The 15,873-nt window shown below is 40.7% G+C and overlaps 1 protein-coding gene across 4 annotated transcripts in view; it reads right to left on the minus strand.

Annotated features, from left to right (window-relative positions):
* GMDS (GDP-mannose 4,6-dehydratase) overlaps positions 1–15,873 on the minus strand; it is a 421,100-nt gene that overhangs the window by 333,508 nt on the left and 71,719 nt on the right. For all 4 annotated transcript variants that reach the window (XM_065667470.1, XM_065667469.1, XM_065667471.1 and 1 more), the window contains one exon: positions 14,922–15,031. In XM_065667470.1, coding sequence (XP_065523542.1) covers positions 14,922–15,031 — 110 coding nt within the window. The remainder of the gene's footprint in view (positions 1–14,921; positions 15,032–15,873) is intronic.

A 15,873-nucleotide genomic window follows, 5' to 3' on the forward strand; every position in this document is an offset into this window, starting at 1 on the left:
GTAACAAAAATGTGCAAGCATGAAATACTCCCAGGCACTGTAGAGAACCCCTTCAAGTGACTTGAGTTGCCTCGGGATCAGACCTCATGCCAAATCAATCATTTTCTTTCATTAAAATTATTGCTACCAGCTTCAGGAAAATCTAGTACATGAAAAGCTAAACAAAACAAAACAAAAACCCTGAGAGGTTTTACAGAATTTCTTGTTTGAAAAGAATTCTCATTTATCAGTTATTTACATACCATACTGTTTCAATTAAGTTGTACCATTTGAAATGTACAGGAAAAATTATATACCATTTTATTTCAGACAAAACTTGCAAGGACTGCTAATATAATTAAAGTTGATACATGGAAACGATTACAGTATGAATAGATCAGCATATAAATAATTAGCATCTTACATTATCCTCTACTCAACACAATTTTTAGTTCATTATTTCAGTGGAACTGGCATTTTAGATAATGTGGTTTTAGTAAACTAACTGAATCTTTTACTAGCTCCGTAGACTCAGGTGTGCTGAATGTATGCAGTGTTTTCAGGAGCAGTTTTTAGAGCTTTGCAATTAAGTTTTACTGCCCAGCTAACTAAATACATAGGTTGCGTACGCCTTGTAATTAAAACACATCATTTCTGGAGGATGTTCTTTGCCACACTGGAGTTTCAGAGACAAGTCAAAGGAAAAATATTGCACCAATGTAAGATTAGAAAAGCTCCACAGAACTCACAGCTTGTTACACACATACAGGTTTAAAAAAAAAAAATCGAGAGTATTATGCATATTAAAATCTTTAAAGCAATACTTCAAACTTCTAGCATCCTTTAATTTGTTTTTACATCTTTGTTTGATGCTGCATCCTTTGTTCTGATGCTATGCCAGTGAAATTGCATCACCATGAAGCAACATTATGCAAGAACGTCTGGCTAAAATTAAAATGCAATTTCTCAGCATCACACAGTTACAGGAAAAATGCAGTTCAGGCATTCACAATGCAATTATGCAAGCCAGTATATGCAGTAAATACTTAATGAAAAGTAAAGTAATGGAAAGCTAGTATAGATAGCTGTGTAGGAAGATAAATCACCAGTCTACTCCTCCTGTTGTAACTACGCTTTTGGAGTCTCAGTGTATTGCCAAAGATGCTCAATATAGCTCCACTTCAAAAAAGTCAGATTGGTAAAATCTAATAGAAGTTGAGGAGTTCCTCATGCCATGGCAGACAGTACTGAACTAAAAAAAAAAAAAAAAAAAAGAAAAGGAGGAAGGAAAAAAAAAGGAAAAAAAGAAAGCATTTCCAAACAATCTGCTGTTATGAAAAACATACCCAACTTGTCTGCAAAACAAGTTGCATGTTAGGGCACAAACACTGATAAAGATGTCCTCACTCTTCAGACCCAAGTGTTTCATACAAGCAAGTAAAATGCTCAGTTGTTGCGAAGTTAAAGCTCTTCATTATCTCTGACGAGCACTGAGAAATTTCCCAAATAACTTTTCTGCTTGCTAAAACAAAACACAGCAGCATCAAAATATTAAACTGAGCCAACACTATTTAAACCACTATGATTCCTAATTTGGATGGATTAGCAATAAATACCAGATGCAGACTGTCTACAAAGTAAACAACTGAGTGTCTTCTGTGAATGAGATGATTAAGATACAATATTCTATACAGATTCCCTCAAGATCATTGCTATAAACAGAAAAGAGAACAAGTGATCTTAAACATCTGAGAATTACAACTTTTTTTCCCCCTGATATATTTTTCAACATGGCTGAATTGAACAACTATGTCTATTCCCAACACCCACAAAATTTATTAACTCTAATGAAGTAGCTGGAACCCAAATTATGTTTCACCTTCAGTTTCTAAAAAGTTCAAGGAAAAATAGAAATTTGTGTCCACAGACTATAGTAACAGTGGAATTAATCTCTGTTGATATAAATGTGCTTTGTCACCCCTGACCACACAGCCTTTCTAAATCATAGGTTCTGTGAGCCTAAACGTGCACGTCTCACTGCAACAGCTCTTTGACAGAAATGTTTTGCATGCTGTAAGTTATCTCTATGCTGTTTTACATTCTAAGAAAATAAGCAAAACAATTTTTACCGCAGAAAATATTTTATTTCTCTTGTTTCACATGCCTGTAAAACAAACCAAGTAGCTTTAAGACGCACAGTGCATTTCTTCCACAGATGAAGGAAGTCGAGAGGATACACATACATTTTTAAAGCTGTATAAACCACAAAGCCAAACTTACACAGAACAAAGAACAAATGTAGTGTTACTCAGCAAGAAGACCAGAAACATGCACACACACATAAACCCCAACAGTCCTAATAAACCTACAGGAAAAAAAGAAATACTGCTTTGTTATGCAAATACACCATTTCAAAATAGAGAAAATTAAATGATGTCATTCAAGCTAATATCCTTACCTCAATGGAAAAGAGGCAAGAGACAACAACAATCCTCCCTTCCCACCAACCCCCTCGCAAACACTTTTTTCACTGAGGTTTGGCTTAAATAGGAGTCTGTAGCACTTAGCCCCAAGAAGAATTACAAAGAGAGTTTTGAAACTGCTTATTTTAAGAAGTTTATTTTGCCAACCTAATTTATCTGAATAATCAATGCATTGCATGTATAACTGCTTATTCAGATTTTTCACAGATCCCATTTCTAATGTTTAGAACAGCAATTTAATAAATTATTCCTAAAAATATAAATGCCCAACCACATTGCTTCTTCCGAGAGTTTAATATGCCTCCAGTGAAGGGTGTTCAGAAGCACAATAAAAATCTTAAAACATGATACATCAAATTATTTTGATACTTAGGAAGAGAGAAAAATGGATTAAGATAGCTTCATATTATTACTCATCCAACAAGTCACGTGTATTTCCTCCATTTAATAGCAGCGCTTTACCAGTGTTTGAATAGCAGATATTTCATATAACTGTTACATCAACATTCTCCTTTGCCACTTTCATTTTAAGACATTAAAAACCAATAAATATAAAAAAACCCAAACCAAAACACATGCAGACCCACTCATACAGCTGCATGAACAGTAATTTAGCCATAATGAGAAAGCTCCAGAAGTTAGTTATTATATTAGCAATTTCTATAGTATATGATGAATGATACTGAAAATCACCTACTCTTCTGTAGTGCTGCATTACCCTCTGATCTCAGTAAACTGTAGCAGCTAGCATAAGCTACAGCACTTCAAATGAATCAAATATGCTTTTCTTTAAACCTGTGAGAAATAAATTACATGGTGGTTTGGTTTTCAAATAGCCTGATGAAGGGGGTGGATGGATCACTAAAATATCAAATTTCTGAAAACGAAACATTGTATGAGCAAAATAGAAATCTGCCAGGTATCACCAAGTTATTGTAACAATTTTTCAGGCAACTGGATTAAAAAGCATTTGTTTACTGAAAATAAAACCCTAATGAGGTCCATCAGAAATGTAAACTGTAAAGCTAATGCTCAGCCAGGATGGTTGTCCCCAGAGCTGTAAGAGAAATAAAATGTTTTGTAACTTTAAGGTAGCATCCCACATTGACATTTACAGCCTTGACATAATTTCTAGACTACTCTAGTCGCACTAGAATAATAATTTCTCAACTTCTTTTCTATCCTCCTACTATGATATCTTTAAATCCCAGCTCCTGAGCAATCATTGACATCAAAGCTTCAATTCCATTTTTTATTATGGGATCATCCTACTACAAAATTTTAGATGCAGATGAGCATACAACAAGATACGTTAATGCCTAGATGACTGCAGCTATTTTGCAGCCATTAATTTTCTACTTGATAAATACCAAGTCAAACACTGTACTACTTTTATTAATCAAACACTTCTAGAGACGGACCTGCAGTTTGACTCATTGTATTAGCAAATCTAATTTTGGGGATCAGAGCAGAACAGACTGCAGCTCTTTTTCTAAAAACACTAACATTTGAGCAAACTTTACCAAAGAATGCTTGCCTGACTGAGGACTGACATTTCCTTTCTGTAACTCGCTTAATAAGAAATAGGCATTCTGGCCAACTCCTACAGTACCCCAAGGCAGCTGTATATCACTTTCAGTTGCAACTTGTGAATACTTTCTTTTTACTTCTGTCTCTTTATTTTGACATGCATATTATGTTAGCTGATTTCAATCATGTTGCATGAGTGGATGACATACCTTAAAAGATTAAGTTTTGCCACCTGGGACTATTCCAGAAATTCAGTGCTTTATAGCATCTCATACCCTTCTTCATCCTCTATGCGCCTGCATTATCAATAGTAGCTTTCTTTCCTATTTTATGCCTAACAAGTTGTTCAAGGCTGAAGTTGATACAAGTCAGCTTGAAGTGTCATTCCCCTCTCATTCCCATTTCAGGATGCAGCTGCTTCATTGCGTACAACGCTCTGCTGCCATCTATTTGACATAAGGAATACAACACTGTGAATGCCGCAACTGGTTCTGCTGTCCCTTTCCCCCAGCTTTCTCTTCCCCTGCAGCAGTTGTTGTAAAAAAAACTACCAGGGAAGTTTTTGAACCTTCCACCCCACTCCCGCCTGGATGTAGAAATCACTTCAGCATTTACTTTTACACTTCAAAATAGCTACAACAACAGCAGAGATTAGGTTCTTGACAATAAAACCATAATTAAGAGAATAAACCACCCTTCTCTAAAAGGGAATCCAATTTAACAACCTTCTTCCATTCATAACCTCAAACAAGAGGCCAGTTCTAAAGTTCGTTTATAAAGCAACTATTTTAGTACTTGTAATGTAATTATGTAGCAAAGGAGCTCATCAAGGGTGTGATTTCAACAACTATTCAGACCTATTTGGGGCCATGGCATTGAACGAACATGGATTCGCCAGCTGCCCACCCTCCCTGCGTTGCATCAGATTTAAAATTCAGAAGTCAGTTAGGAAGTCAAATTACTGAGCCTTAAAGCAGAAACCACACACAAAGCATGAGATGAAGGAGGTGGTACTTTATCCCTCAGCAGGGTCACGAAGATAAACGCCAGTTCATTTATCACAGCGTTCAGCCTGCTTTGTATGCAACTGCACAACACAGGAACAGCAGCTAAAAAAAGTCCCTAAATTGCATTTGTAAAACTTCATGCAAGAGACACCCACCAAAGCTGCAGAAAAGATCTAAAGGAATCTATAATCTTCAGTTACAGATTCACAACAGCCTACATTCTGCTCTTTAATTACCAAGCCATATGAAATAGTCCTGTTTCAGTGCTTAGTTGGGTCCTTTTCACATTCCTGATTAAGTGCTCAAATGCTTTCGTTTTTTTACATGGTTGCCTTTGTAATGCACTAAAGTAACACACTGGTAGAAATGCGCTTCAGTATTTACCCTGGAAGTGATCCATATGAAAAAATAGCAAAAGGAAAGATCAAAAAAAAAAAAAAAGCAAAAACATTGCAAGTTAGTCACACAAACTATAAGTAAGGTCACTGTGATCCAAAAAGCATATGAATTCGTGTGTATTTTTCCTGGGGGTGGGGGGGGTGGGGGGGGTGGGACGACACCCTACATCAGAGCAAGAAAAGGAGTGGGGTTGTTGAGGGAGGGAAGGGGCAGGTAAGGAGAAAATGAGGAAGGTGGAATAGGAGGACAGAGACGCAATGTCAGCCTGCAGCAGAAGTCATGTGATATCTTCTGTGGTATTAAAAGATGATCATAAACATAATCCCTGGCAGTGCTCAAGGCCAGGCTGGACGAAGCCTTGAGTGAGATGGTTTAGTGTGAGGTGTCCCTGCCCATGGCAGGGGGGTTGGAACTTGATGATCTTAACGCCGTTTCCAACCCTAACTATTCTATGATTCTATGATAATACATTAATTTTCTTGTTGGTTTTGACATAAATAGTACTTGGTTTGGGGAGCAATTTGTTAATGCTTGTATTTGCTAAGATATACTTGTACCACTGAGTGTGTTATTCCATTGTTCTTTTTATGCATTCAGAGCATTTGCAGCCACAATACATATATTTAACTATTAAAGCTAATCTGTCTAGTAAAAGTTGCATTAAATTCCTTAGGAACAATTGGTTTTAAATCTATTTAGCCTGACAATACAAGCTGCATTTACAAAGATTGTGTAAAGTTGCCATAAGCATTTAGTGAGAAGAGACATACAAGTTCCAATTGCAAGCCATTACTGGAATTACCTTTCTTCCTAAGCCACACACAAAATCTGTTCAAACAGGTACTGCACGTATTAAATTTAAAAAATTACCCTAAATAAATGAAGTGTAAAACTATCTTAAACTTGGTTGCTTAAAAGTAATTATATCACTGCAAGTGTTTAAACTACACACAGCAGAATACCACATACAACAATTTGAAAGAAATGCTCAAGAGGCTTATTCCGCCCTCTGGTGCACTCCATCCCAGAAGGACACAGCATCCTGACCAAACCCCAGGAAAGCACACAAGCAACTCCAACAGTGTGAAGTAAAAGGGGTTTGCTGAGCTACATACACTAAGGCTGTTCAGCACCTTTCAGGACCATAGCCTGGATGACAGCAGCACAAGCAATAGCAGTAAAGTATTCTGCAGAACAGAAGATAGGCCAGCTAATTTTGATGCTTTTATAATTAAGGCAGTGCACCTAATTGCACTGGCTAAGGACCAAGACCCCATCATGTGAAGCACTGTGAAAATAAAGAATTTACTGGTTGAAATAAAAATTTTTGGTGATATTATGTTCATAAGGTTGATGTTGCAAGTTGCCACCACCAGTAAACAGATGAAGGGAAATGAACAGGTATCCAAGCATGCCATAGAACACAGTACTACAGGCCCATACAGGGATCATACATTAATCAGACATACTCTAGGGCAGCAGTTTCTGTACTTATAGTCTTTAATAGCACAAATCAGGTTTGAAAACTCACTATTGGCTGATAAAATGAACTGCCTTATATGCTAAATTAGAGGTAATTTGATATCATCTTGAGGCAATAAAATATTCTATAAAGCATAACAATAAAGTTCGGTAACTCCATAAAATCAAGGTTTCTTAGGCTTATTTTTGCCTATGACTAAGTATTACTGCATCTGAGTGCTGTTAATATTCTTTACACAGCTACACCAAAAAGCCAAAATGCTTGTTTCATAAAACACACACACAAAAAAATCCAACAATTTTCTCAGCAGCTGCAAGATTCTGTGACATTCATAGGATTAAAACCTGTGCCATAATGCAACAGCACAACAATATATACTGTGTGATAGCAACCATGAGGTACAGTATATAAAACATTTCTTCTGCAAGTTGTAATACACAATTCTAAGCCTTGCTAGTAATACAGTAGTAGAAAAGTTTTACAATTACTTCCTTGAAACATTAAATCTGCAGTTTTATATAAGCAAGATTGAAATTAAAAAAAAAAAAACCAACACAACAACAAAAGCCACCAAACAACTTCCCGCCCCAACAAAAAGAAACAAACAAAAAAACACGCTTTTGCCATAAGGAAGTATTGCAGAATCAGAACCGAAAAAGCTAAGCACACAGTTACCATGAAAGCAAGTAAGTAGCACCATTACAATGACAAATTCATATTTACAATGATAAAAAAAATCATGCGTCCTATCACTAGATGCCAGCGAGAAGAAATCGGCACCTCCCTCTCCATTTCCCCTCCTTGAGAAGAGCTGTAGAGGGCAATGAGGTCACCTCTCAGCCTCCTTTCCTCCAAAGCAGACAAACCCAATGTCCTCAGCCGCTCCTCACAGCACAGGCCTTCCAGCCCGCTCACCACCTTTCTTGCCCTCCTCTGGATGCATGCCAGAACCTTCACGTTCTTCTTAAGTGGTAGGGCCTAGAACTGCACCCAGTACTCATGGGGAGCCGGCACCAACACTGATTCCAGCAGGAAAATCACCTCTGTGAAGTGCCAGGTCATGCTGGGTGTGATGCACCCCAGGATGTGCCTTGCCCTCTTGCCTGCCAGCGCACATTGCTGGCTCACACTGAGCCCGCTGCCAGACAGCACCTCCGGATCCCTTTCTGCACGGCTGCTCTCCAGCCGCCCCTCTCCCAGTTTACACTTGTGGTTGGCATTCCTCCATCCCACGTGCACAATTCAGCATCTGCTCTTGTTCGCTTTCACGCCATTGATGATTGTTGCCCGGTGCTCCAGTCCGTCCACATCCCTCTGCAAGACCTCTTCTCCCTCAAGAGTCAGCAGCACCTCTCAGCTTAGCATCATCACCAAACCCGCCAATGACGCTTGCAACTCCTCTATCCAGATCATTGATAAGAAGATTGAACAGAACTACACCTAGAAGTGATCCCTGAGGAACACCACTGATGACCAGTTGCCAGATGTAGCCCCATTCACTACCACCCTCTGAGCCCTGCCATTCACACAGTTCTTCACTCAGTGCACCATGTGTCTGTTTGTCTCACAGCTGGACAATGTGTCCACAAGGCAGGGACAGTACCAAAAGCCTCTCTGAAACCTGGAAAAGCTAGGTCCATCACCATGCCTTCACTCACCACGCAGGTGACCTTATCACAGAAGGATCTCAAATTAGCTACCCCGGACTTTCCTTTTGTGAACCCATGTTGACTGCGCCTGATGCTCGCATTGAGTCGCATGCCAGTTTTACGTTGCCACAGTAAAGGAGATGCCATAAAGAACGAAGTGACGGCCAAAGATTCTACCAGACCACTGCACTGTAATTCGCGGGGTTGTGTCCACTGGATTGTTTATCATCGTTTCATACAATTGACCTGAAACCAAAAACCCTGTGGACAAGCTTTAAGCCTTCATATTTCAGAAAAGCGTCTATTGGTAAAATCACAGTTATAGAAAGGAAACCTCTTTGCATAACTGAGAGGAGCGGCAGCAGCAGGGCTGTGCTGGGCAGGGCTGCGGGGGCCCCGTCACCCCCGTGTCATAGTGCCAGCACGCGCCAGCCCAGCATCACAATGCCCTGGGGCAGTATAAAGGCCAGTGGCCTCCACCAGTGCTTTGGAGCTGCAGAGCCAGGCACTGGAAGGGTTCTTGCTCCCAGGCTAGATCAGGCCAGTGGCATTTTGCTGTTGTGGGAAGCCCCTGAGACAGCTCCCGGTGGAGGCAGAAAAGGCAGGTCCAGTGTCCCCTTGGAGGCGTAACCAGCCCGTGGACCAGGAGCAGGTCTTGCTGCCGTGCTCAGGGAGTAGCCGATCGCCAGCCCTGGGGTCAGGAAGGAATTTTCCCCCGGGGCAGATTGGCACCGGTCCCCGGGGGTTTTTTGCCTTCCTCTGAGCACTCAGCATGACCACTTGCCAGGGCTCCTGTGCTCCTGGTGCTCTGCGTTATCGCCTGGTGCTCATGCACCACGAAGGTGGCCCTCGTGTCCTGCAGCTGGGGGGGGAAGGCTTTTTTGCCCCCAGGCTGGACTAGCAAGTGTCCCCGGGGTTTTTTGCCTCCTCCGCAGCCGAGCACAGCCCCTTCATGGGGCTCCTTTGGGTCATGGTGGCACAAAGGCAGCGGCTCGTGCTCCACGCAGCTGGCCCTCGTGCCCCGCATCCGGGGGGAGGCAGCCATAGGCACTCCCAGGGTGGCCCCTGCGTGGCCCCGGGACTCCCAGGGTGGCCCCAGCGTGGCCCGGGACTTGCTGCTGTCCTCTGTAGCATTGAGCACCACCCCCAGTCAGCTCTTCCCTGGCCCTTTCTCGCTGGGTTCTTCCACAGCTCTCGCCCCACCACGGCACCACTCCTGCCCCAGCTTTCCTCTCTCGGGCTGCGAGGGAGCCCTTTTGCCACAGAAACTGAAGGATGTGTCAGCCTGCTGCTGGCTACGCGTCTGCATCGGCTTAAGGCTTGCGAGCACCAGCTCTAACAGACTTATGAAGAGGAAATAGAATCTAAGCTCAACTAGACTGAAATTAACTCGACTCAACTCAACTGAGATGAAGAAAACAACTTCATTCATAAAGAAATAAAATCCTCTTTCCACCTCTAACCTCCTTTGTGTCTGATTTGTGTCTTTGAAAGAGTTTCTGGTGCGGAAAACCCCTTGGCATTTCAGGTAAATAACGGTCGCATCCTTGTACAACTCATCGTGAGTGCAGGGAACGGAACGGCTACGCTATGCCACCCCTATAGTTCTGCATGACAAGCTCTGATGTAGGCCTGAGGGGATGTCTGCAGTGCAGGTCCCAAAGGGGAGCCAGTCCGAGGCATCGTGGCCTACGAACACCCTCTGGACCCTGACACAAGTACACCTGCACTCCTCATCTACTCTCCTTTCGACACGTCTGGGATGCCACGGGGCAGAAAGCACTGGGCCAGATGGACTCCTGATGGAGCCTTCTCGTTCCCAGGCTTCTGTGTTTTGCTCTGTTTCTCCACAAGAAACAGCGCAGGCATTTTTAAACACTAGTACCCGGGGGAGGAGTGGGGTTGGGAGTGATCCTTGTACAACTCATCGTTAGTGCAGGGAATGGAATGGAATGGAACAGAACAGAACGGCTACGCTATGCCATCCCTATAGTTCTGCATGACAAGCTCTGACATAGGCCAGAGGGGACATCTGCAGTGTACGTCCTAAGGGAGGCTGGTTCGGGCCTCCAGCCCTATGAAAACCCTCTGTTGGCAACAGTCAACAGCATCTTCTGCTGCATTAAGTGTCACCAGAAGAGTACGGAGGTGACCTTTTGCCTCTATTCTGCTGTGTGGTGATAGCACTGTGAATTCTAGGCTGCCAGAATTATGTAGAGACATAGCAGACCCACAACGGGCTGAAGGATTTGAGCATCTGTCATGTGAAGTGCAGTTTAGAGCTGGGTTTGTTTGCCTAGGGAAGGCTCAGATGGGGCTCTGACTGGTGTAAAAATACCTGATGGGTGTTTGGAAGAATAAAGATGACCCAGACAGACTTTTCTCAGTGGCAACCAGTGACAGGACGTGAGGTAAAGGGCAAAATTGAAGTACACAAAATTTGCCATTTAATATTTACGAAAAACTTTGTGGTGGTATGCCTTGTGGTGGTATGTCTTGTTTTTTTACTGTGAGGGTGATGGAACTGCAAATATGAAGGAACAGGTTTTTCAGGGAGGCTATGGAGTCTATATCCTTCTTAAAACTTCAATGGACAAGGTTCTTTGCAACCTGCTCTAGCTGACTCTTCTTTGTGTAAGGAGCAAGGACTACACGCTCTCCCACGGTCCCTTCCAACCTTCAGCATTCTGTGATTCTGATACGTTTATATAATAACTCTTGATTGTGTACTTCAAATTTCTTCTCACTGCAGCAATCCCACTTTCCTACTGCCCAGCATGCAATCTATAACTTTAGGATGCAACAGAGCCACAGGTGAGCACAGGTTTTTACATAAGATGGAGTTTTAGTCCATGGGTTCTGAAGATGTTGTTGCTATTTCTTTTATTTATTCATCTTCCCTCCTGCCACTTCACTCTCCATGCAGTGTGAAAACAGACAGTCACATTAACAGGTACAGTGATGAAATGAAGTAGTAGTTCATAATATGTTTGGTTCACAGCAACTAGGGATCAGTATTTGATGCAGATAAAACCAGAAAATAATCAGAAATTAGTGAGGTCTTCAATTTTGCCAGCATTGGAAAAGAGGAGTCTAAAGGCCTCCAAGTCTGAGGGCCTTCTCTTTGGAGAGCACAGAAATATAGAAGCAGAAATAGATAAGATAAAGCTGAATTCAGTAGACAAGTGTAAAGGGATATTTAGTCAAATGAGGGGTTATATGAAAAGAGCCCCTTGATTTTTACACTTCACCTTTCAGGTAGGCTTTGCTTCTTAAACTTAATTCCCATGAGATTCTAAGCACCCACGTGCCTGCAAGAACTTAAAACTAAATAGAACTTTAATATCTCCTAAACTAAAGAAGAACTCATAAAATACATGTGCTATAAAATTTCTGGCAACAAATGTCAGCAGTAAGTAGGCAAAACAATTTTCTACTATACAATAAGATTTAAAGAAGTAAACTAGACAATTGTGGCTATCTGCACTACACCCAAGGCTATTTACACAACTGCTACGACAGCAATAGCCATAAAACTGGAGCTGTTTCTTCAGTCCTATTACGTTTAACTGCTAAGTGCAGTAAGTTTCAAGTGCTGAAAGCAAGTAATCTTTTACAAAGGTTGCACTGCCTTTTTGCCTTAGAAATTTATAAAAAAATATTTACCAACTTCACCAGTTCAACAGAACTCAAAAAAAAATCTTACAGGTCAGTCAAATACTGATGAGATCACTTTTCCTTCAGAAAAAAAAAAATAGTTACAAGTTCACATCTCTGTGTGTGTGCGTGCATCTACGGAAATACTGTGCAAGAAGAGACTTTAATATAATTTTAGCCTACCTAGCATTTGGATAATTGTTTTTCAAGACATTCAACAGATAGAAGTATATGAGTATAGAGTTACGTACCACAATTTAGACTAAGCAGTCTGCATGCTGCTGATACACAGTAATGGCAAATCACAGTCAACGCACTGGATTCCCAAAGCACCAAAAGCCAAAGCAGCAGGACATGTAAAGACTGTAGAGAAAAAATGAGGCTAAACTGTTTACTTAGAAACTGAAGTGAATGTGCTACTGTTTTCTGAACATCCAATAGAGAAGCTACAGTGCAAAGAGCTAATCCCTATTTCTCACCAAAACAGACAGGAACACACACTGGATAATTTGTTCCTACTGATGATATCATTCTGTTAAGTTTACTGTTTTTAATAAGGAGCAAGTTTAAGTCTTCTCTCACTTTCTCCCATGAACAAGATCAGATCAGCCTCTTGGTGACCTACTTTATGAGTCACAGTCCTCACTATTTATGATTCAGAAAAACGTCTTCTCTGACAGTATTTCCCAGACTACTGTGGGCTCATTCCAAGAACCAATTTCATCTTCATTGGTTTCCTACAGGAAACCAGACCAACTTCCTATTATTTTATTTTCCTTCATTTCAGCACGGCGCACATAAACTAACTGGAAGTGAGAGTGATAGAAAACTTTATTCTGCATAAACACGAGCCAACACAAACACCACCAAAACATACTGAACACATCACTGGTTCAAAGTCACCAGAATGTGAAGCAAGCTAAGATTAGAAGTTCTTTTCCCTTCTTCCCTAAACACGATGCACAAAGGCAAAGCCAGTAAGTTTACATACCAAAGTGGTAAGAGCTGTTCAGGAATCTGCTGAAGACACTTACCCCTAACAGATCACCAAGTTCTATTCCCTCTTCTAACACTGGGAATTGTTTCAAAATGCACCGTTTAACTGCTTTTAAGCCCAACTTAAAATACTATAGTCAAGTTCTCCAATCACCTCAGTCAACAGATTTGGGGTGCCTAGATTCTCTCCTCAGCTGTAAGAACAGAAGTAGTACTGGAGATGTTAGGAAGCATAATAAGCACACCCTCCAGAAGTCTGTCTAGACTTCCAGTAGGACTCCAAACATTGCCTAACTATTGAGCTGCCACATTCAGGCTAGCTTCTAAGAGAGCCATTTTGATGGCTCCTTACTGTGTTCACTATATCCCTAGGGCACACAAGATCTCCAAAAGCCAAGACACGGTGTCCGATTTGCACTGGTTCAAAACGTTCATGCAGTGAGATACTTGAGGAATAAACTTTATCAGAGCTCATGGCAATGTCATGCAAGAAGCAACAGTAGCATCACCACCCCCCCCCTTTATGCCCTCCCACTGGAGCACTGTGATTTGAGCTGTTAGCAGCTGCAGCAGCCACATGGAGATAGGTCATGACTAGAATATTAGTAACATGCTAACAGCACCTAAGGGACACAAGTATTTTCCCTGTAGACTGTTATCCAATGCACTTGTTCAAGAAAAGAAACGATGGAACATTTAGCTGTGGACTGCAAATACCCAGCAAGGTTTGCTGGCTCAGGTTTCACTCTGCAAAGCAGCACTTAATTGACATCTGGACCAAAGCTGCCCTTGGACTCATGCAGCCTTGTTCTTATACTGCTGTTCCTCAGCTAACAAACCAAACCAGACTAATGCTTAGCATGGAGAAATCCGATAATTACCAGTTAAGAATACTTTCACATCACACACAATAAGGACAGGAGATAAGACTGACACACGATTTATTTTAAAGAGAATTTCCTGCCTGGCGATCAGTTTCAGCTTGTAATCATGAATCGAGGCATGAACAAGGGTTTTGCAAGTAAATAGAGATTACCTGTTAATAAACCAAGCTTTTCCATGTGATAGCAATATAGCTTAACATATGTAAAATACAAATTAAAGTTACCCTCTCTATTATTGTTCATTTTTTCCTTATGATGCAGCAGGCTTGCCAGGGTCATGTTGCCCATCTTCAGCAAATCCTTTTGTTTCAGTTTCTTTGCCAACCAAAAATCCAGAAATTTTATAATACCACTAGTATGAGCAAAGCTGTTTTCCCTATTTGTTGGTCAATCTTTCAAAGAATACCACCGGAATGAAAACTGGTATAGGTGAAGCCCTTCTAGAAGTGGTACACTCGGATACATGTATTGATTTTAAAGTAAACAGAATAATGTGGTTCTAAGAACCATCTGACCTAACAATACTAGAAAACTTCTCCACTAGGACTGGTCAGCAGCAAACTCCACAACAAAAGCTGTTTCAAATGGTAGAAAAATCAGATTCTTAAACCTGTGGATTTTGTTGATAATGACAATTTAGCCTTACTTAATCTGACATCCTAATACATTTTTAGTAGCAAGACTCATACAGTAATTCAGCACTGCAGCAAACAACTATCTGGATTTAAGGCAGTGTTTACCTGCTAAAGTTAGCAGTTGTTAAAAACAGCTACGAACGCTGCAGTCTAAAATAATTAGAGTAGTATGCCACTGCCAATGCATATTCATAATTCTCAGTGCTAGAAGTTACTCACCTTGACATGGCTCTGAGCTCCCAGGTTGTATATCTCAGTGGGTTTGACTTCATTAATGATCTTCACCAGGCAGGTGCTGTCTGTGAGATCACCGTAGTGCAGCTTCATGTCTTCGGAGTTTAAGAACACAGAGTTAATACACTTAGTCCCAGAACAGTATGGCAATTCTTGGTCCAAATGCTATTCCAGGTTTAAAATCCAAGTAAACACTTACTGGAAAAAGTTAAAAGATCACCAGCTGAACAAAGTTTTGCTTGTTGTTTTTCTGTGCTTTAAGCACACATTTCCTTGCAGAAGTAATAAATACCATTCCAAGTACTCTTTTCAATAATCTGATTTACCTAGCAGCACTTATATAATTTGTTTAATAGTTTAAACTTCATTAACTCAGGTTGTATAAATTAGAACAATGTCATATACAGAATTTCAGCCACAAACCCTCACATTATTTTAATTAAGGTTTCTAATATCACTCACAAAGACTTTAATTACTTAAGCATACTCCAATAGCTTTCTCCTCCTTCCCAAAATGTCATACATGTTTATGTTCCTTACTGTAAATAATTTCATAACAAAAATGTCTGATACAACTACAAAATTAATATTAAAGTAACATTACAATACTACGTGCTGCATTTATTACTATTGTTTTCCGATTTAAAAATATCAATAAACACCAAAAAGGAATTTCAGAGAACACTGTAACTGTCAATGAAACATACTTCATGATGCTACACAGGAAAATGTCAAATGTGGTTAGGTAAGTCAGTCACAGAACTGTTATTTATTCTTTTCTGACTGAGTTACTTTCCAATCTGAGTGTGAAAAAGTAGGTAAGAGCATGAGACCAGTTTTTCTTACAGTATGCTTTTTTGTTGCTGTTTTTAACAGTTTAAGGCAGCAAGGAAGTACAGATCACACAGTTCTCAGGTGTTCAGCTCTGCACATTCCT

Source organism: Lathamus discolor, chromosome 2 (assembly GCF_037157495.1).
Source record: "Lathamus discolor isolate bLatDis1 chromosome 2, bLatDis1.hap1, whole genome shotgun sequence".
Taxonomy (NCBI): Eukaryota; Metazoa; Chordata; class Aves; order Psittaciformes; family Psittacidae; genus Lathamus; species Lathamus discolor.